This window comes from Pogona vitticeps, chromosome 6 (genome assembly GCF_051106095.1).
Source record: "Pogona vitticeps strain Pit_001003342236 chromosome 6, PviZW2.1, whole genome shotgun sequence".
NCBI classification, from domain to species: Eukaryota; Metazoa; Chordata; class Lepidosauria; order Squamata; family Agamidae; genus Pogona; species Pogona vitticeps.
The window spans coordinates 105,585,835-105,606,892 of record NC_135788.1 but is presented as its reverse complement, the minus strand read 5'-3'; the positions used below and the strand labels follow the sequence as shown (position 1 = coordinate 105,606,892).

Below are 21,058 nucleotides of genomic sequence, written 5' to 3'. Positions count from 1 at the left end.
AACTGTCATCGCTATGCGAAGCATGGTCTCAAACATTGCTATGCGAAAATCGCCCATAGAGAACATCATTAAACGGAGCGCAAGATCGCTCTGAAAAAGCCATCGCTAAGCGAGTTCGTCATTAAACGAAGCGCTCGTTAAGCGAGGCACCATTGTACAGCAATTGCAGTTGGTTATATTAGAAGTCAAACCTTAGTCCAAGGATGGACAACTTTCCTACATGAGGGACAAGCCCTGGATCACCCCAAAAGCATTGGGAGCAGTATTTTTGCTACTGCCATAGAAATTGCTACCACAGTTGCTGTAGAAATTTCAATTCCATGTAATTCCTCTCATTGCTGGAAACTTGTAGGAGCTGTGGAATGGAAGTAGGAAGTCTTTAGTTACCAAAAATCACCACCACTGGCATGGCATTAATTAAAGACATCCTTCTTCTGTCCTGTGGCTTCACCAGTTCTCGATGAGATTGCATGGGGCTTCTGGGTGCCTTTCCACCCAGTAGGAAATGCTTAAAATCATCGTGGTTGATGATGTCATCATATTTACACAGAGTAACTGACACAAGCAGGATTTCAGCCACTGATTTTAAAAAACAGAGGGTGTTGTTCTTTTTATATATGAAATAAGAAGCAACTCATTGCTATAACCTACCTTCCTCCTTAAAAAGGATCCAAAATATATTGCAGCTGATGTGTTGTGTGAATTAGCAGAGTGTCTACTCAGTGATGTAGTGATAATTGTGAAAGTGCAAATGTTCATTGTGATAGTCCCCATACGATGTACCCAAGATGCAGGTACAGTGGTGCCTCAACTTACGAATGTCTTGACTTGCGACCAATTTGAGTTACAACCAGCTCTGGCCGCAAAATTTTGGTTTGACTTGCGACGCGAGCTTTGAGTTACGACCGGAAAAAAGGCGGGGGAAAGGTGAGGAAATTTGAACTGCTAACTGTTGGTCGGCGAAGAGGCTGCTTCTTTTCAGCTTTTTCACCCCAGTGGTTAGAGAGTGTGTGTTCGGTGGAGGCTTCAGACTGCCTGGAAAAGTACTGCTTTTTGCTATTTTAAAACTGCCTGTTCTGGGTGGGTTTTGCAATGTGGGTTTGGGCTGGGTGTTGGGGTTATGTTTCTATGCTGTGATGGGTTTTGCAGTGTTTATAGTGTGTTTTTTAGTGGGGGTGTTTGGCTGGAACAGATTAATCATGTTTCTGATGGGTCTCACAGTGTATTTTTTAGTCCCTGCTGGAATGGCTTTTCAAAAAACCTAAGATCATGGCCACTGGCCCCATCACGTCCTGGCAAATAGAGGGGAAGATATGAAGGCAGTGACAGAGTTTAATTTCTTGGGCTCCATGATCACTGCAGATGGTGACAGCAGCCATGAAATTAAAAGACGCCTGCTTCTTGGGAGGAAAGCGATGACAAACCTCAACAGCATCTTAAAAAGCAGAGACATCACCTTGTCGACAAAGGTCTGCATAGTCAAAGCTATGTTTTTTTCAGTAGTGATGTATGGAAATGAGAGCTGGGCCATAAAGAAGGCTGACCGCCAAAGAATTGATACTTTTGAATTGTGGTGCTGGAGGAAACTCTTGAGAGTCCCCTGGACTGCAAGGAGAACAAACCGATCCATTCTAAAGGAAATCAACCCTGAGTGCTTACTGGAAGGACAGATCCTGAAGCAGAGGCTCCAGTACTTTGGCCATCTGATGAGAAGAGAAAACTCCCTGGAAAAGACCCTGATGTTGGGAAAGTGTGAAGGCAAGAGAAGTAGGGGATGACAGAGGACGAGATGGTTAGACAGTGTCATTGAAGCGACCAACATGAATTTAACCCAACTCCGGGAGGCAGTGGAAGACAGGAGGGCCTGGTGTGCTCTGGTCCATGGGGTCACGAAGAGTTGGAGATGACTTAATGACTAAACAACAAGGAATGGGTTTGTTTGATTCGGGGGGTTTATGTTTCTGTGCTGTGATGGCTCTTGCAGTATGTTTTTTAGTGGGGGGTTGTCTGGAACGGATTAATTGTGTTTTTGATGGGTCTTGCAGTGTGTTTTTTAGTCCCTGCTAGAATGTGTTTGTTTGATTCTGCGGGGGGGGGGTTATGGTTCTGTGCTTTGATGGATCTTGCAGTGTCTGTTTTAGTGTGTTTTTAGTGGGGCTTGTTTTGGCTAGAACGGATTAATCGTGTTTCAATGTATTCCTATGGGAAATGGTGCTTTGAGGTATGACCATTTTGAGTTACGACCATCTCTTATGCGATGGATTAAGTTCATAACTCAAGGCACAACTGTAGTTTGATGGGTCCATATCAGCACATGAAAAGCAGACCTTTTGTGAAGTGAATGGCTCTTATTTGTCCATTCAAGACCAAACCATCCTCAAATATTTTGAATTACAGCAGGGGTAACTTGGAAAAACATACTTTCTGAGGAACATTATTTATCCCCCTGATACTCTGATGGTTTTAGCTGAACTCAGATGGATCAGGGAAGCTTAAGGGGGTGGTGAATATCATAGCCCCTGCTGATCAGAAAGTCCTTGGACTTTGGACCTGTGAGTCATAGCTCCACTACATTACTGTGTGTAATGTAGTGCCATTGCTGCTGCCACGGCAGGATTTTGGGACATGCACCAAAGGCCCCACTCTGTAGAGTGAGCAGAAGAGCCCACAAGCATAGCAAGGCTGACTTAAGCTGGGTAGAAGCAAGAGTAGCAATTTATTGTCAGGGCCATAAAACTCTTTTGAACTAAGTGGAGTCATTCACATTATCATTTAAAAGGTCCTCGCCCCACCGATACAACTATGACATAGTGAGTTGCAAGTTATCTAATGGTGCCATTGCGGTGGTACATTTTCTTTCATGAACATGAGTTCCAAAAAATATCCAGCAGAAGAGATGATACTTTTTGTTTGTTTTTGCTGGGCCTGAGTGTATCTCCACAAACTCTAGAAACAAGGCATATCTCTTGCCTCTGAAAAACTTTTTTAAAATATAATTTTTATTCATTTTCCATTGGGTCAGAAAAGATAATAGGGAAGGAGATCTGGAACGAGGGATTGGTGTAAATAAAAAACACAGAATGTGGTGGAGAATGATATATATCATTATTACTTTTACCTACCTGCTTTCTTACTAAACTTACTCCACAGTAATCTTGCCAAATTTTTTTCTAAGCCTTTAAGATCTACAATTATATCGCCTCTTAAAAACTTGGATTCCAGAGCCCTATGGAAAGAGGTCAGAATTCTGAAGAATTAAAATTCTACCAACTCACATTACCAAGATTTTGGAAGATGTTTCTTTCCAAATGCAAAAGAAGTAGCTTGCCAAAAAGTTACTGACCAATAAGAGTATTTTGGTATGTTGGAACAGACAATCTAGATGAACCAGCCGGTGAGAAATAAAAAAATTAAATAAAGAATAAATAAAGAATTAAAGAAAATATATTTCCAGACAGATATCATGAGCCTTTAGTCAAGTATGGGAAATGTTCCTCTTTTGTTAAATGAAGCATTTCTGTCCTCATTTAGAAGAACACTCTGCAGAAATACACAGAATAGGAATTCTAAACCAGCTGGGGAAGCGTCGTGTTGGCCTGGCACAGCCTTCCCCAACCTGGTGTTCCGCAGATGTGTTGAATGACCACTTCTATTAATCCTAGAACAAATAAAAACAAAAAGGAAAGAGAGAGAGAAAAAATAACTGAGTGGAGAGGAAGAAAGGAGGGGGGGAAGAAGTATGAGAGGAAGAGAAAAGACAAATTCAGTGTCATAACAGTGTCCTTGGAGGGCCTCCCTTGGCGGCGTAGTGTTTCACATGGTTTTGGATACAGCTTGAGAAAAGTTGTCCTTATTAAATGAAATGTATTGTTTCTTTAATAAAGAGCTGCAACTAGGACAGGGTTCTTTGGGACTTTGACCGAAGGTGCCAAAAAAGGGAAAATGCAAAAATGTGCTGCTGGAAGGGTATTAACCTGCCCACTGGTATTTGACACTGAAAGGGCATGAACCCAAATGCTCAGATCTCCTAAAGCTCATTGAGTCATTCTTCCCCAAGCAAAAGGAAGTACAATATAGGTGGGTTCAGCGTAGAACTAAAGTGGCCATTCCACATTCAGCTCCAACTGTTGTTCCTCCATTTTTTGTCCTTTTCTGTATACAGTATTTATCAATCACATGTGACCAAAGTTTAACCAATAGGATTGCAACACCCTGTGCCAAAATTCTCAGTTACAGCTGCTATTATTATTATTATTATTATTATTATTATTATTATTATTATTATTATTATTATTATTATTATTATTGTTGTTGTTGTTGTTGTTGTTGTTGTTGTTGTTGTTGTTGTTGTTGTTGTTGCTGTTGCTGCTGCTGCTGCTGTTGCTGTTGTTGTTGCTGTTGTTGTTGCTGTTGCTGTTGCTGTTGTTGCTGTTGTTATTGTTATTGTTATTGTTGTTATTATTGTTGTTGTTATCATCATCATCATCAATTTGTCAACTGCATCAGACAGGGGAGGCAGTTTCTCGTTAGAGAAAGTGTAAAACTTAAGAGGGTTAAATGCTGGTTTTCAAGCTAAACATAGAGGTTGTTCCTAAGAAATAGTCATTATTATTCTGAGTCAGAATTACTCAGTGTTTTAGTTCTCTGGCTGCAGAGCCAGAGGATGGGAGTTCAATTCCCCACTGTGCCTCCCTGATAGAGGCTGAACTTGATGATCCATAGGGTCCCTTCCAGCTCTGCACATCTAAAATATCTATTATGATATATTCACTGAGCCTTGGATTCCCAGCACTCAGGTTTTGGTTTTGAAATCTGAGGAAATAAGATGCTTTTGGATGGGGTAGCCCTCATCTAGTTTTGGAGTTCATCTTTGACATAGCGCAAATACCCAAAGATCTACCCATATCTATCTTTGGTCTGGAAAACTTGGTTCCAAAGTGAGTGAAGCACTTGGATTCCATTGTACAATCCAGCCATCAAATTGTCAGAGCCTTGAGAATACGAACCCATTGGCCTTAAATTGTGTCTGTCAAATGCATAGTAGTTGGAAATTGTTGATACTAAAAATGCATATCAGGGGAACTTCTCCAGCACTACATCTTTGGAAATGGAATGCTGTTGATCCAGGTCCCCTCACCGGGCACCACCCTATCTGTCTGTCTGTCAAGTTAAAATCAAATATGTTTTTGGTAACAAGTGGATAAAAAGAGGTTTTTGTGTGTTTACTGTTACTTTAATGACAATTAATTAATGATAATTCCTTTTCTGCATCTGTCTGGCCACACACCAGCCATCTCCATCTGCCTCTGCCATCTGCTCCAATCTAATTGCTCACCTTTCAGCCTGTCTCTGCCTCTCACACCCTCACTCTCTTGAACTCTGTATGCTTTTCTGTCCTCCTCTGCCATCCACTCTTATCTGAATGCTCATCTCTCTCATATATTTTTTTCACTTTCTTCATTGGTTTATCCATCTGTCCTCCTCCATTCTCTCTTATTTGCCCCAATCCCAGTGCATGATTCCTGTGTTCCCTCATGGCTTTCTTTCTCCATGGTGTGTCCGTTTTTCCATTCATCCATCTTTGTTTGCCTTGCCATCCAACCCTGTTTCAGGATTCAATACTTCCATCTCCTTCCCTCCTCGGTTCCCTCTCTTCTCCCAATTGCTGTATCACTGTCCATCTCTCTTCCATCACCATAAAGCAAGTAACCATCCACCTCAATCTCAATTGCCTCTTTTTCCTGTTCTCTCATTCTCTCTGACTTCCTATTACCTTCTGTTGTCTTCCACATCTGCCCCATTGCAATGTCTAGGTTTCATACATCTTTTCCCATCGCCTTGGGTCGCCAGATGTTCTTGGAGTAAAACTCCCAGAAGCCTTCATTACAACCTGTATTGGCAAGGAGATTTCTAAGGCTAGGAACCATTTGCTCTTCCCATTTCCATTCCAGTCTCTCTCCTGCTTTGATGCACTACCTTTCCTAACAGGAACTCACACACCAATACTTGAACAACATATTAGCCTTTTACTCCCTTTCCTCTCCATTACAATTCAGTGAGTAGACATACACCTTGTTAGGTTATGCCTATTTCCCCAACAGGTTAAGTCCTTGTTACTGTACAAACAAAAACCAATCTTGTTGGATCATTGTTAGCCTAAAAGCTTAACAAGAGTATCAACCCATTAAGTCAGAGTTATGTCCAGGTTCTACTGGTGGGTGTTTGGTGAAGAATATAAAGATGTTGGCAAATAAACATACAGAACAGGGGCGTGGAACAAACTGTTGTGTCACAGAATTTTTCTGCACTGCTTATGATTCTAGTGATTCAGCATCCTGTGTCTACTGGGCATAGTAAATCTTCTTTGGGCTGTTTTGGGGGCCCCTCTCCAAGGTTCTCTCTCTCTCTCTCCTGCTTTTCTCAAGCCTGTTGTTCTCTCTCTCTCTCTCTCTCTCTCATCTACATCTGGTACCTTTTTGTTCCTATAAGTGTTTGCACTGGTAGTATGAATCTGACCATTGGATGATATGTGACATGGTGCGATCCTGTTGTGTAGATATGTGAAAGAAAAAGGAAGAGAGGAATTGATAAACTATTTTGGGAAAGCAAGATTAAAACTGGCACAACATCCTGGTTGAAATCACTGAGCATAACACTCTAGGAGCCTCACACAATCCCTGCTTCCCACTGAATAGCCCAGAGATCTCCTCATGTGAATTAATTTGGTCTACACCTGTGAATGGAGGTAGCAAATACCTCCTTGCTCAAGCTCCTGAAACCTCTCACCAGTGAAGTAATAAGGTCATGTGTGAGGGAATGAAACAAAGAAGATTCTGTCATGGGTTTCTCTGTGTCTGTGAGCAGGCTTGTTGATCTGTGGTTGGGTCCATGCTGCTCCAATAACATACAGATGCTCTCTATATATTTTAGTTTGAACCATATGTTTATCTATTGGTCCAGGGTCACTTTCCAATGGGATGAGCATGGCTGCTTTGGTATGTAACTGCAGGAGCACAGGGTTGAAGCATTCTTTGAGTGCCACAGAACTAACGATAGAGGCAGCAGTAACAATACTGTTCAAATAACATGTCAGCCAAGTTTTAGAGAAGTACATGGAGAGTAATATTCTACCACACAATGCATCATCATCCTGTGGAAGCAAATCTTCCAGGATGTGGTAATGGCCACTATACTTATAAATTGTTTGTCGAAAGAGGCTTACTTCAACTTGTCTTTAAAAATTGCCTTACTTCCATTGTGTTGATATACTTTCCTGACAAAGCTTATCTGGTAAGAGCAAAGGCAATGATAGACATATTGCATAAAGGACAGCCATAGTTGCAAGGGACTGTAGGAGTTGTTTGTGGTTTGCACTGTGCAGTTTCTAAGACCAGAATGTGAAGGTGGAGCATCACATGAACTAAGCAAAGGTACCCCATATATTTTTGAATGAGTAGTGGCTTCTGTGGGTGGCATGTTTTAGGAAATACATCACTGTAGAAAGAGATTCCTGAAGGAAGCAAGCATAGGTCTACTAGGATGTGGTTATTGCCCATGATAACTTGGGGCCTAGCTACTACTTTCATTGGTAGCTTAAAGCTGCTACATGAAATTTTAATTCCCTTATGATGTGTGATGACAACACTCTCCCAATGGAACCATCTCTTTTACAGCATTGCTTTTGCTAAAAAACTGACAGCCAGAAAATTTTGAAGATTGACTTGAATTTGCTGAGTGAGATCTTTCCTAGATCCTCAAACACTCAGAATCTGAAAATTTTAATATTTGGACTACAGTTCCAAATCTCTTCCAGCCAACATTGGCCATGAGATTCTGGGACCTCTAGTGAAAAAAAGAGTAACTTTCCCACCTACTGCAACGACCATCACTTAGGCCTTGACTGAAGTCATGGAGCACCATTTTACAGCAGACATCTGCACTGAGATTCAAGTGTGAGTGTCCAGTGTACCTCTCATTTTGGTGCTAAAAGGAAGTCAAGTCCTGAGGGAAAATTTGTGGCTCGGAGAATTTTTTGCTCCTCTTCCACCTTCTAACATTTACTAGCCAGCCTGGTGATGGCATCTTGACAAGCCTGCCCCAGATGAGTGCCAGCAAGGAAGGGTCATTAACGCCAATGAAAGAGGCACCATAATAGCTTCTCGATTTGATTCTGATGATATAATTGGGTTTCAGGGCGTTGGCAGGTAGGTGGGGGAAAGTAAATTATGGCTTTGCTAAATTAGTTTTGAAGGGAGAGATTGTCTTTGGAAAGCCGGCCCTTGATTGGAACCGAAACACTAATGTCATAGTTTGGAAGAACAGGCTGTTCTGATCAGGATGGATGAGGACAGGTAGTTGACCCAGACAGTGAGGAATTATGCTGAATACCAGTCTATTGTTTCATAGTTTGGAATGGCGACAGGAAGGTACAGAATATAGATCTATGTGGGTTGTTGGGATAGAGAGATGGGTTAGGCTTCCAGACAGCTTAGCAACTCCACCTCAGGCACTGGTAGAGCTAAGAGAGATCCATATGTAACTATCCTGCTTCTTGCACCTTAATACTATATAATTACTATTCCCTCCTTCCAGTCAAAAGCCAAACAAAACAAATGTCTTGACATTTCTCGGCTAGAAAGGAGAAGAGATTCTCCAGTTTATCTGGCCAAAAATTTTAGGACTGTGTACACAAGTGGAGGTACCTTTTGCTCCAGAATTCTAGTGAATGAATATCTCAGTTAGATTGTGGTCTAGTCTGTTTTTGTAGAGATTTGCCTGATTTTAAGTGTTACCAAGGTCATTGAAAACAAAGAAACAGCAAAGAAACATTCAACTTCTGGAACATTTGCACTCCCACTACATTTTGAACCCTCTGCAAATCTGACATGTACTTTCCTTCTTTATCTGGACTAACCAAAACTCCAACTATTTTCTTCAAGGACAAAGATATGTTGAGAAGACCTCTAGTTGGAGCATTCATATGAGCTGGAATTTCTGATAATTACCAGTGACTCCTGACTGTATTGGGTTGCTTCCTTTGATATTGCCTAGTTTCCTATGATGAGTATTTGGGTACCTGGAGGTAACTTCTCACTTCCTTCAAGTCTAGTTCCTGGATTAAGAATATTAATGCAAAACTGCCATTGGAAGTTGCTATCTGGCTGAATCAAGCAATCAGTCCAGAATACTTATATCCAGTAACACTCAGTGGGTTTCTAGGTAGTCTCTTAACTTTGTCTTGTGTTGCAGGTGTGCAGGATATCCAGGCAACTAGAGGTGAGTATGTGTTTCATGCAAACTCAGCATACTTCTCCTTCTTCTAGACTGTTTTCTCTTTTTTTGGAGGATAAGAGAGAGCTCATGATTTGAGCAGGTGGGATTGTCAACACACACCAACATTTTAGTGCACGTCGTACAGCCTCCGCACCCCAATTGAAATATGGGTTGTCCATGGGACACGAGGTGAATCTCTTTTGTAGCTGCTGTTTTCTTCTCAGTTTTCTTCTTTTTCAAATGTATTGTTTTGTTTCTAGTGCTGGATGAAAATAGATTCACCATTTTTTAATTTTTGCAGGGCATGAAAGAATTTGTGGGGCATTCCAGCTATTGTGTGGTGAAATCTGAGGAGAAGAATTCACCAGCACTTCTCTGGGTTCCTTTCTGCAGGTGGCAACCACTTTGATTTCCCATGATTTCCTCAGGAAAGCCCTATATCATAATGCCATGTTGTTTCAGGGCTGTGAATGGGGATAACCAAAATGGTGGTCATCCACAGTAGGGGGCTGAAGCAAAGTGAATGAGTTTTGATCCACTGACGTGCTTGTTTCGTAAAATATGCTGGAAAATGAGGTGGTATCACCTTCATTCGGCAGTTAACCCAAAGTTCCACCAATCCAAAACTGCATGAAAATCCTCGTTTGAGAACTATAAACAAAGCTGATTGTTAGTCTCAACTAAAGTAGATCCACTGGATTAGAGTAATTTACAGGTCAACTCACCAATTCCCCATTGATACAATGAGCCTACTCTAGTTGGGAGTATCAACTGAATTAAATCCTTAAATCCCAGAATCCCAGCCCTAGTTTATACCAGTAATTCTCAAACTAACTATTGTGAGAATTGTGTACATTAAAAATATTTATGGGCTCTTATTTAAGCCCAGGTTGCTCACCCATCCAGGAGGCTGGTAAGTCTGCCTCTCTACATGACCACCTGTTATGATTCCTTCCAAATACCATCTCTGCTTGAAGTGAGTAACCCTTTTTTGTTTCTGAACTGGAAGGCCAGTATTTTTTGAAATAGAAACAGAATTTCCTTTCTTCAGCAGATTATGTCCATATGATCTCCATGCAAGTCATGACACCCAACTAGTTTGCTTTCCACCATGGATGGAGACAGTCACCATAGAACAATGGAAGTATTTGAATGAAGCATTTTTTCTTAAAGCCAAAAGAATACTTAGATAAAATCAAAACTCTCTCTACCATATTCTTCACTACAATCTATATCAATGGTCCCCAACCTTGGGCCTCCAGATATTCTTGGACTTCAACTCCCAGAAACCCTGGCCAGCAGAGCTGGTGGAGAAGTCTTCTTGGAGTTGTAGTCAAAGAACATATGGAGGCCCAAGGTTGGGGACCACTTATCTATAGGACCTCAGCACTCTGAATCTGGACTTGTAATCCCCAAGTCAGTCTGAATGAGCTCTTCTTTCTTGTAGCCTGTGGGCAGCCTCCTGTTAGCCTTAACCGAATTGTAAAGGGGAAGGATGCTGTGCCCGGAGAGTTTCCTTGGCAGATCAGCTTACAGCTCAACCAAAGGCATGTATGTGGAGGGTCTCTCATCGCAGAGGAGTGGGTGATAACTGCAGCCCACTGTTTCTATCAGTAAGTAGAGGGGGTGGAATGGCAACCTTTGGCCACCCATCCTATTATCTCATCTTTTGCTCATTTCCCCCCCCCCTTTTTTTACAAATGCATGAGATCATGTTATGAGGCTGATCCACAATTTTCAACAATGATTTGTCTTTGTGGATCCCAACTTTGGGTAATCCAGATGTTCTTGGATTGCAACTCCCAGAGACCTTGGGCAGGCACAGCTGGTGGCGAAGGCTCCTGGGAATTGCAGTTCAAGAACTCTTGGATTACCCAAGGTTGGGAACCACTGATAAAAGTCAAGAAACCTGCATACTTTAGGGGATTATCACAATCATTCATATTAATTTAATAATATCTTCATTCTATAAAAAAATATTTCAAATGCTATTTAAAAGCAGAATACTGTAGATGACATTTTAAAATACAGAAATGTACTAATAGTCCAATTCTGCACATTTGTCCATTTATGACACCCATTTACTGAATGTAATGTTCCTAGTAACTAAAAAGGTGGCTAATTACAAATCAGCCAAAAGGGCAAAAGAGAACACTTAATTCTTTAAAACTGCATATATTTATTTATAGGTACAGTAATTATTTTTCTATAAGTAAAACAAAATTGCAATACATATCACTAGAATGTGGAAGACAGTGACCAGGTAACCTGTGCACTTGCTGAATTCGCTGTCCAAGCAGATGGGCAACAAAACCTTCTGGTGCTTTAGCCTCAAATCATCCCCAAAAAGAAGACTGGAACTAGCAGTGCTCCAGATAGAAGACCATAGTCCATAAAAGAAGATATAACACTCCTTTATTAGCTAGAGAAGCAGTAGGCTGACAAAAATGGGACTATGCAACATAAGTAGCTCACTTGCAGGTGAATGGAGTGAGTGGATGTAGACTTTGCAGGTGAAGCTTTGCAGTGGATGCAAAACTGTAGATCTAGTCCAAGATATATTCTTGCTTGAAGTGGTGGTGTCCCTTCCCCACATCATGTTTGGAAGCTGAGTCAACTGCGAGTTCGATCTTACTAGACAGTTTGTCGTGGGCAGATTCCTCCACTACACGCAAGGATATCAACTAGCTTAAGGAGTGCAGTGCACACGATTCTATCCTCCGACACTCTGATCCCCATTTGAATCTTGAAGCAGCCACCTCACTCTTCCTAATGGTAGAGCCGGCCCTATTATATTGATGTGTACAATATTGAGCAAAATGGACCTATCGTTCTAACCAAAGTCCAGCCACGGTCACCCCGCCCCATTCTTTCTGTCATGTTTCCAGGTTCAGGGATCTCTCCCAGTACCAAGTCCTCTTGGGGGTCACCCAGCTGTCTAATCCTGGCCCACAGGCATGTTGCTTGGGAGTGAAGCAGATCATCATACACCCTACCTATGAAGGCCAGACCAGCAGTGGGGACATCGCCCTTGTGCAGCTATCCAGAAAGGTCCACTATTCAGACCTGATCCTACCCATTTGCCTGCCAGACGCCTCGGTGAAGTTCCCTCCGGGCAAAGTGTGCTGGGTCACTGGTTGGGGCAATCTGCGTAATTCAGGTATGTGGAGAAAAAACAAGCAATATATGGGCATGAGGAGAGGCAAATGTAAATGGAGAGTGGCAACTGACTGACAAGTGCTAAGCTCTAGTAAGTAATGCTTAATTAATTAATATAATCAATTAATTAATATAATTAATATAATTAATTATAAATAAGAGAATTGCCCCCTCGATTATCTTCTTAATCACAGAAATGTAACAGTTTGGAGGGCAGGGGCCTGCTGTAACTGTGTAATGCCTCCACAGGAAGTAGAACCTGAAAACATAGGGGGTCTGTCTTACTAGCAGGATATAGAAGCCTCAGACAATAGTGTTTCCCTGACACAACAGTTGATGATGATGGGAGTTGGGTTAGTTTGAGTGAGTACCTTTTCCCTAACACTGAGTGACACTTGAAACCACCCACCGGCTTTGCAACAGGGGCTGTGGCACAGATCAAACTGCATCAGATTGAGGGGCCGGTGTGGACAATCCACAGTCTTCATGTGGTCTCCTAATCCAAATAGAACCATAATATGGGTTGTGAATCAGATTGTAGAAAACAAATTCAGCACCAGCCTTACTGCTCCACTGTTGGTGCTGTGAGAGGAATAATGGCAGGGAGATTTATATCTGGAGGCAGAAATAAATGACCTCCGTCCCCCTGCCCCAAATTTGGAGTAAAACGGTATAAAAGGAAGGGACTGGAGAAATATAAATGGTTCTTGACAAATGATGGGGTGGATGGGTTTAACGGATGGCATTCTGTGCGTGAGAGGGGCTCTGCATGGTGGGTTTTAGATAGAAGCTCTTCAGTGGTGTGCGGTGTTGTCATTGCAGTCATCCTTCCCTCCCCACAAACACTCCAGAAGGTGAAGGTGCCCATCATTGGCACAAAGACATGTAGTGAGCTCTATCGCACCGACATGGGGGATGGACTCACCCCAAGGATTATCAAGGATGACATGATCTGTGCTGGCTACCAAGAAGGCATGAAAGATGCCTGCAAGGTGAGCATCCCAATAAATATGTACAGCAGCCTTCCACAGTTGAATTCTGAGGCGCCATGTCTTCCAGTGGGTGGGGAACACTGCCATCCTTCAAAATAAAAGGCAAATATGGTTCAAAGCCGGGTAGGTGGGGCTCGTCAGCCCTGGAAGGCAGCCCATCTAGGAGAAGGAAAACTCCGATTTCAAACCTCCACTGCCTTGTGGCTATATCCAGTGATGGAAAAGGCTTCAGGAGTTAACCTCAAGGCAAAATCTGGAGCCGGAGTCCCGGAGGCAGTTTGTGTTGTTCTGACAACTCCTGTGATGTCACTGGAACCAGTTGTATTGGCTCTTGCCTTTCCATTGGACTATTTCAGTGATGTGGAGAGGGGGGATCTGCTGCTTGGGTAACAACCTATCCTCCATATTATTTTACCCAGGCTTTGTGCACTGGAGAGGACTCTCTCCAAGTCCTCCATACAGACTGAAGGATGTCATTCATTCATTCATTCATTCATGGTTCAAAGGAAGATAGCAGGAAAAGGAAAAGTGAAAATAAAAAACCTCTAGCAGAACTGCAGTCTCTGGTTAAAAAAATATAGCTCTTCAAACAAGAAAGTCATGGAAATCTTTTCATCCCATAATTGAATGTAATCTTAGATGTGGTCTCCACAAAGCAACCACCTGACCCCAGACCCTCTCAAGAAGCACGTTTATTAGGAGTTTTTTCTTCTCCTCCTCCATAAGCTGTTTTAGGTCCAGGAAACCTTAGAAATAACTTCCTCTCCACCTCCACAAATGCCTCTTGGTAAAAAAAACAAAAAACCACACCCTTAAATGGGATGGATGAAAATCATTGTGTCCCACACCCACTGGAAGGCATGAGGAAGCTTTCTGAGTGTGTGTTGTTGTTGTTTAAATTGGAGGCTTGGGACTGCAAGATGGCAGTGGCCCTTCAAGGTCCCGGTGTGGGTTTGTGTTGCCTCAGGACGTCTGGAAATTTCTCACCCCTGATGTGTAGAAAATGCTTCCTCGACTTTGTATCTTGAGAACGGCATTGAGGATTTGGGGAGGCACTTTATGACCAGCCTGAAACTTGAGATCAAGAATGTTTGCTCCTAGCATCCTGTGCCTTTCTTGTACCCAGTACTTCCCTATTGCCCTCCAGATACATACAGAACCACAATTCCTTCATACACATTTGCTATTCAGGAATTATATTCCAACACAGGTACTAATCTAGTAGAGATAAATCCTACTACAATAGTCAAAGAAAGGATGGTTCCAATTAGTACTTCAACATTTAGAAGCCAATTTATAAGGTAATTGCTATGCTCATTTTTCATATAAGTTGACAGGTTGCCCAAGGCCATTCAGTGAGTCAGAAACAGTATTAGAGTTTACCATCCATGCAGAGCACAATGTTGGGCTGAGCTGAGTTTCCAGCTTGAAAAATCCACATCTGAAGAAAAGAGATTACCTGATCTTGTAAAGGAGGCTGACAAATGGGGCATTTGGGTCCTAGTGACCACCCTGATCCTTACTCCCACATGGCTGCTTACCAGGAGAATCCAGGCAGTGTAGGATCAAGTCTCTATCTTTGTTTCCCTGTCAGTGAATTCCCAGCCTTACACTCTGTGTTTATGGGCAGGGAAGAGACAGAGAGAGAAAGAACGTGAGGGAATGACTATGAGCTAGTAAGGCTAGTGACACCATTGCCCAGCTTTGGAACCAGGCATAGAAAGAAGCAGGACGGGGTAGGTACATTTCTGACTGAATTCTAATAATAATAATTAGAATTCAGTTAGAAATATCCATCACCAGAAAGGATTTTAGTGCAAAGCAAGGGGACATTGACTGGTTGTATAGTAGTTTTGTGTGTGTGTGTGTGTGTATGAATGCCCACTTTTGCCTGTGGCTCTGCCTGTTACTCCTGAATATGCCTACCATTGTGCTATTCACTTCACCATCCACAACGGACACAACAGGCATCCTGATTTCAGTACCACCAAGTCATTTTCTATTTTCTTGGTTCACAGGGTGATTCTGGAGGTCCCATGGTATGTCTAGTGGACCAGTCATGGGTCTTAGCCGGCATCGTCAGCTGGGGCGAAGGATGTGCCAACAAGAACCGCCCTGGTGTATACAGTCGGCTGACGTACTACGAAAACTGGATCCACAGCTACATTCCAGACATTGAATTTGTCAAAGAGCCAAGCAGCCGTGTATTGCGTGACTGGTGGCAGGTCAGCAAAGGCCAAAAGCATGCTGAAGTCCACCTTCCTGCCCATGCCTCCTGTCTGAGTGGCAGCTCTGTGATGTTGTTCTCATTGTGTCTACTGATTCTCATGTAATCAATGGACAGTAGGGAAATGGTTTCCCAGCAAGCATGTTATAGCACAAAAAGGCCTTGTTAGCCATCATACAGCGTCTTTCAACTGTACAGAGCAACCTATCTCTTAGTATCACCGTTTTAAAAGTAGAAGACGATCTTTCTACTTATTGTCGGGAAAATGTATTGAATTGTTTCTATCTCTTGTGAAAGGGACATTTCAAGAACCACTATTCAAGACAAGCAAGTTGGTTTAGATTTCTCTTCTTTAGACTCAAAGGAGTTAATAACAGAATAATATGTGTTTGGAGAAGGGAGGAAGTCTAGGGAATATGGAAAGTACTCCTTTTTGCCTTCATGAATCAGATGTTTTGTTTGTGTGCGACAGATGGATTTGTGTTCAGCTGTGTTTTCTCTATATCTGTAGTGTGCACAGGTTTTCATAGTATCATAGAATAAGGGAGTTGGTAGAGGCCAATAAGGCCATCGAGTCTAACCTTCTGCTCAATGCAGAAATCCAAGTACTGTATAAGTGACCCATGTCTGTCTAGCTTTCTCTTGAATGCCTCCAGTGTTGGAACACTCACTACCTCCCAAGATAATTGGTTCCATTGTCATACTGCTCTAAAGCAACTTGAGCCCATTATTACATATCCTGCTCCTCCGATCTATGACAACCTTTCAAATATCTGAAAAGTGCTATCATGTCTCCCTTCTGTCTTCTCTTCTCAAGGTTAAACATGCCCAGAGCTTTCAATCTTTCCTCATAAGGCTTGCTTTCCAGTCCCCTTATTATCCTTGTTGCCCTTTTCTGAAACTGTTCCAGTTTGTCTGCAGCAATTTTGAAGTGTGATGTCTAGAACTGGACATAGTACTCGTGATGAGGCCTAACCAGTGCGAAATAGATGAGAAGAAGTACTCAATGTGATTTGGAGACTAACCTCTTTTAATAAAGCCTAAAATGGCATTTCTGTTTTTTGCAGCCGCACTGCCCTGTTGGCTCGTACTCAGCTTGTGATCTACAACAACTTTAGAGATAGCATTTGGTCCTCCTGTTTAAATTTGGGAATATTGATACAACTTCAGCAAGAAGGATAAGACTGAGGCAATCAGATACAGACAAATCCCAATTAATCTGTGTCACACTTCAATGTTTTATGCTGCCTTAGTGTAGACCTCAGCCTGGGCTCTCTCAAGCTGTTGTGCCAAGATATACTACAATGAAGCCCAACAGATCAAGATGGCAGAAAGTGAAAGAGTCTGCAATAGTGTTTTTTAAATGGGTCATTTTACTAGCTTTGCAACAGCTTAAAGAATAGCAGCCCATGGCATTTGAAGAAGTGAGTGGACCAATTCTTCACAAAAGCTTATGCCCAACAACATTTCCTGGTCTTTAGGTTGCCTCAAGAGTTTTCATTGTTTTTGCTATCAAGGTAACACCATTTCTTAGTTGCACTGATGAGAAAGGCATTCAGCACACTATGACCACTATTTACAGAACTGGGACATGCTATGCTCCCAAAAGCCCTGTTTCTGAAGGTCCAGCCAGGCAGCAGAAACAGTACCCATCTTATAACCCACCATGTATAACTAGTAAACGGTCCTTTGCTCTACGGTAGAGGACACAGTTTGCATGCCAAAGGTCCAAGCTGCAAAACAGTAGGACTCCAATATCTGCAGGGGTCAGTTCCAAGCCCGCCCACCGTCATGGATGCTGAAAAACCTGGTTTATAGCAAATGCTATTTTAATAGTGAATGCTATACATAGCATGGTCTATGGCTCCCTTTCGTGGCCAGTTATGGTAACTTCATCATTAGAAATATATATTTCTATGATTTTTCTTTTCATATTTTTAATATGACTGTGGATAAGTGAATCAGTGGATACTGATCCTGTGGATAAGGGGGGTGTCTTACAGTATTTGACATCTTCAAATGAGAAACGGAGCTGGGAAAGAGATTTGGAGTAGAGGGTCTTCTATGGCCATCAATCTGCTCCCAATCTTGGCCAACTGGATGCTGCTGGAAAGTCCTATCAAAAGGTCATAGAAGTGGCAGGGAATGAAATGTGTCATAAATTGCGAATGACAACTCTTTTGGGTATAAAAGACATTCTACCCATGAGGATAACATTGCGATAGGACTGTTTAAAGGGCATTAAAAATCAGATATCTCAAAAGCTTGGATTTTTGCAGGGGCAGTAATCTTGGGGTTTGCTACAAGGAAATAAACATTTCTCTCCCCATCCTCTCTTTATATATACACACAACTGGGTACCTCTAACTGTGCACCAGCATTAGCATGTTGATGACTTGTCATTTTGATAAGCCTGAGTATCCCAATTCACTTCAATACTGTCCTTAATTGAGAACGCAAGCTATGCACAATATAGCCATTGTGTGCAAAATGCATTGTGCAGATGACTCAATAATTATTCAGGCTATCTACCTGCCGAGCTCGTTTGCATTTAATCTACCTCTTCCAGGTTTGTTGATGTTCCTCTCAGTTTCATCTCATGTTTATTTCTTTGTTGAGGTTTCTTAAAGGAGGTTATTGCCAATTTAGATCTGATCAAGTGGTGCAAGAACTAAGCATGTTGGATCAAAGCAAGTTCCTGATAAGCCAGGCAAGGCTTGCCAAACTTGATTTATTGCCAGTACTGTAGTGAGTTACGTGCTATGGAGAATATCACAGCTGCATGCTGCTATATTTGCAAAGGGACAGGAAAAGTACCACAGTTGGTAGTAGCGCATGTTGTTTACGTGCAAAATATTTAAATTTTAATTCCCACTATTTCTGATTTAAGAAGATCATAGCTCAAGGGGTGACAAAACTAAAGGGTGGGAAGAATAAAAAAAGAGATAAAATATGGCAGCACTTTAAAGACTAGCACATTGTCTTGGATCGAAATCTACTTCTTCAGACAGAAGTAGGTCTTGATCCCCTTCTCCCCTCTCCTCCCTGTAACATGATGAACATGTTGAGACAGATTTACACAGCTGCTTCTTTGGAAATAGTTCAGCGGTGGCCATTTTGCACGTGTACCATGCTTGCTAAGAAATTATGAAATTTTAATCCAAAAACATAACTTCTCCAAGTTCTTGAAGATTTCAGCTTGGTACCATGAAGAGCTCCTGTTGTGGCTAACAGTCACACAAAAAAGGGCCACATGGATCAAGGTCCACCATATACCCCTGACCTGGTATATGGTGGTTTCCTTTGTACTGTCAGAAAAGAGTGGCAGAATCCTATGCTCTCATTATAAAGCACAGCAATATTGAATCACAGTGTTGTCAAGTTTAAGCTACATTTAGACATGCTGCCTGGATGCATGCAATTGCCACTTTACCCACTGTGGTCCTATGGGTTTAATTTTTCTACTCCTCAAAGGGAGTTTGAGATCAAGGTAAGGAATATCACCACTTTCAGCATTGACGCCACCTCCACTATACATGAAGCTGGAAAAGACTGAGAGAAGTTACCACTTTGAGCAACAGTTGGGCAATACCATTGTGTAATAAAATTGCTGTAACTAGAAAATGAATATGTTGGGGAAAAACCAGAAAATTAACATGCTGGGGAATGCAGCTGTTTCCTAGGTGTTTTCCTGCTGGGTTGCCTTTCTATTATCAGGAATTTTATAATTTTTGTGCATATTTATTAATGTGCTTATAATCCATTCAGTTAACTCAGCATTCTGTCACCTTGTTTAGCTGCCTGGACAAGCCTGTGCAAAATAATTTTGCTCTGCATACCACACAGAAATATTTAGGAAAGTTATGTTTGTGAACTTCGGCTCTCAGATTCTGGAAGCTGTAGTCCAAGGAAGTAACTCCCCCCCCCCCCAAGTTTTAAGAAGGACCTGTGTAAAGTAGGATCTTCCAAGTTTCATGCAATCCTCCAGAAACTACCTAGGAAGTTTGAGATTTGAGTATTTTGAGATTATAGTAATACTGCAGAGCTGGAAGGGATCCTATAGATCATCAAGTCCACCCCTATTTCTCTCCAATAAATACTTCTCGAATAAATAATAGGCTCATCCAGCTGGCAGAACTAGACCACTTTTGATCCTATCACATACAGTGATTGTCAGCCAGGAACATCCCATAATGAAGCTTCATTTTCATCATAAATTGCCAGGACAATGTTGGGAAGCTTCAGATTCCCCAATTCCACTCTCCCACTGATGAGGGTGTAAAGCTAGGATAGTGACTCCCGTGGTCATTACACAGAGACAGTAGATACTGGAATTGCTTGGGATTTCCATGTGGATAGATGGGAAAGCTGCTTATGGAAACAAGGAGCAAAGAGAACACAGGCTTGGGTTAGACGGGCATTGCCTAAGTTATGCTGAAGCACTGACACAGTTACTGTAGTGTAGACAGAAATGCATAATATTTTGTCATTGTTGGAAAGAATAGACAGCACCCAGGAGATCCATTTGCCAGCACAGTCTTCTGTCTGGATGATAACTATGGAAGGGCAATGTCAAGGCTCCCACACTTTGTTTTATTTTAAATTAGACCTATTTTATTTTATTTTAAATTAGACCTATTTTAAATTAGACCTAGATGGTTCTTCAAGTAGAGGACTGTTCTCTGTCAAATAGGAAAGGGCTACTCTATCTGTAAACTGGGAGAGGATGCACATACACTGAATTTCACCTGCATGTTGATGGGCTTCTCTGTAGCACAACATGATCTTTGGCTTTCCTACACATGACAGATGCCAGAGGATGCATGCACATGGTTGCACCACACTGATCCCTCACTGGTCCCCTTCAGGCAAATAAAATTATATTGTGCATTAGCATAGTGGTATGGACACATACCTTTCGGACCAGATAGGCAGGGTATAAATCAAATAAATAAATAAATAAATAAATAAATAAATAAATAAATAAATAAGAATTTTTATAGAAACTGTACGCCACATTTTTATCTTCATAACCAATTGTATTGCATAACTGACTATTACAAATGGCAAGATGTTTAAGACATTAAACAAACTACCAACTCCAGGAATTTATTTTATTTCTGAAGGTTTGAGAATATGCCAGAGGTGGGTCGGAACTGAATCTTGGGAGGAAAATAGTTCCTGAATGTCTGATGCTTACCAGTAACTTTCTGTTGATTTTTGTTCTCTGGAAATATTTTGGACATTTAGCCGTTGAGACAGAGAATCCTGCTTACTGTTATTCCATGTTGGGTGGAGAGAGATTCAAACAGAGAGCTTTACTTTCAGAAATCCTTAGTTTGCTTCCATAAAAAATAAACATTAAATTTTCAAGAAGCACAGAGCTCCAGGACCAGAAATATCAGAT

The 21,058-nt window shown here is 41.7% G+C and overlaps 1 protein-coding gene across 1 annotated transcript; it reads left to right on the top strand.

The window, feature by feature from the left end:
* Window positions 1-9,060: 9,060 nt before the first annotated feature.
* Window positions 9,061-18,607, top strand: LOC110088362 (serine protease 27). The gene is made up of 7 exons (XM_078378759.1): window positions 9,061-9,082; window positions 9,220-9,276; window positions 10,721-10,886; window positions 11,463-11,467; window positions 12,089-12,433; window positions 13,255-13,424; window positions 15,443-18,607. Exons 1-7 carry the CDS (start codon window positions 9,061-9,063, stop codon window positions 15,755-15,757), a joined length of 1,080 nt encoding a protein of 359 aa, XP_078234885.1. The 3' UTR covers window positions 15,758-18,607.
* The last annotated feature ends 2,451 nt before the right edge of the window (window positions 18,608-21,058 follow it).

What these genes read in the sequence shown, in the direction of transcription:
- LOC110088362 (XM_078378759.1), top strand. Translation starts at nt 9,061, where the DNA reads ATGAGTATTTGGGTACCTGGAG. An exon ending in GGATATCCAGGCAACTAGAG is followed by an intron (nt 9,277 to 10,720) that starts GTGAGTATGTGT and finishes TCTTTCTTGTAG; the next exon opens with CCTGTGGGCAGCCTCCTGTT. An exon ending in GCATGAAAGATGCCTGCAAG is followed by an intron (nt 13,425 to 15,442) that starts GTGAGCATCCCA and finishes CTTGGTTCACAG; the next exon opens with GGTGATTCTGGAGGTCCCAT.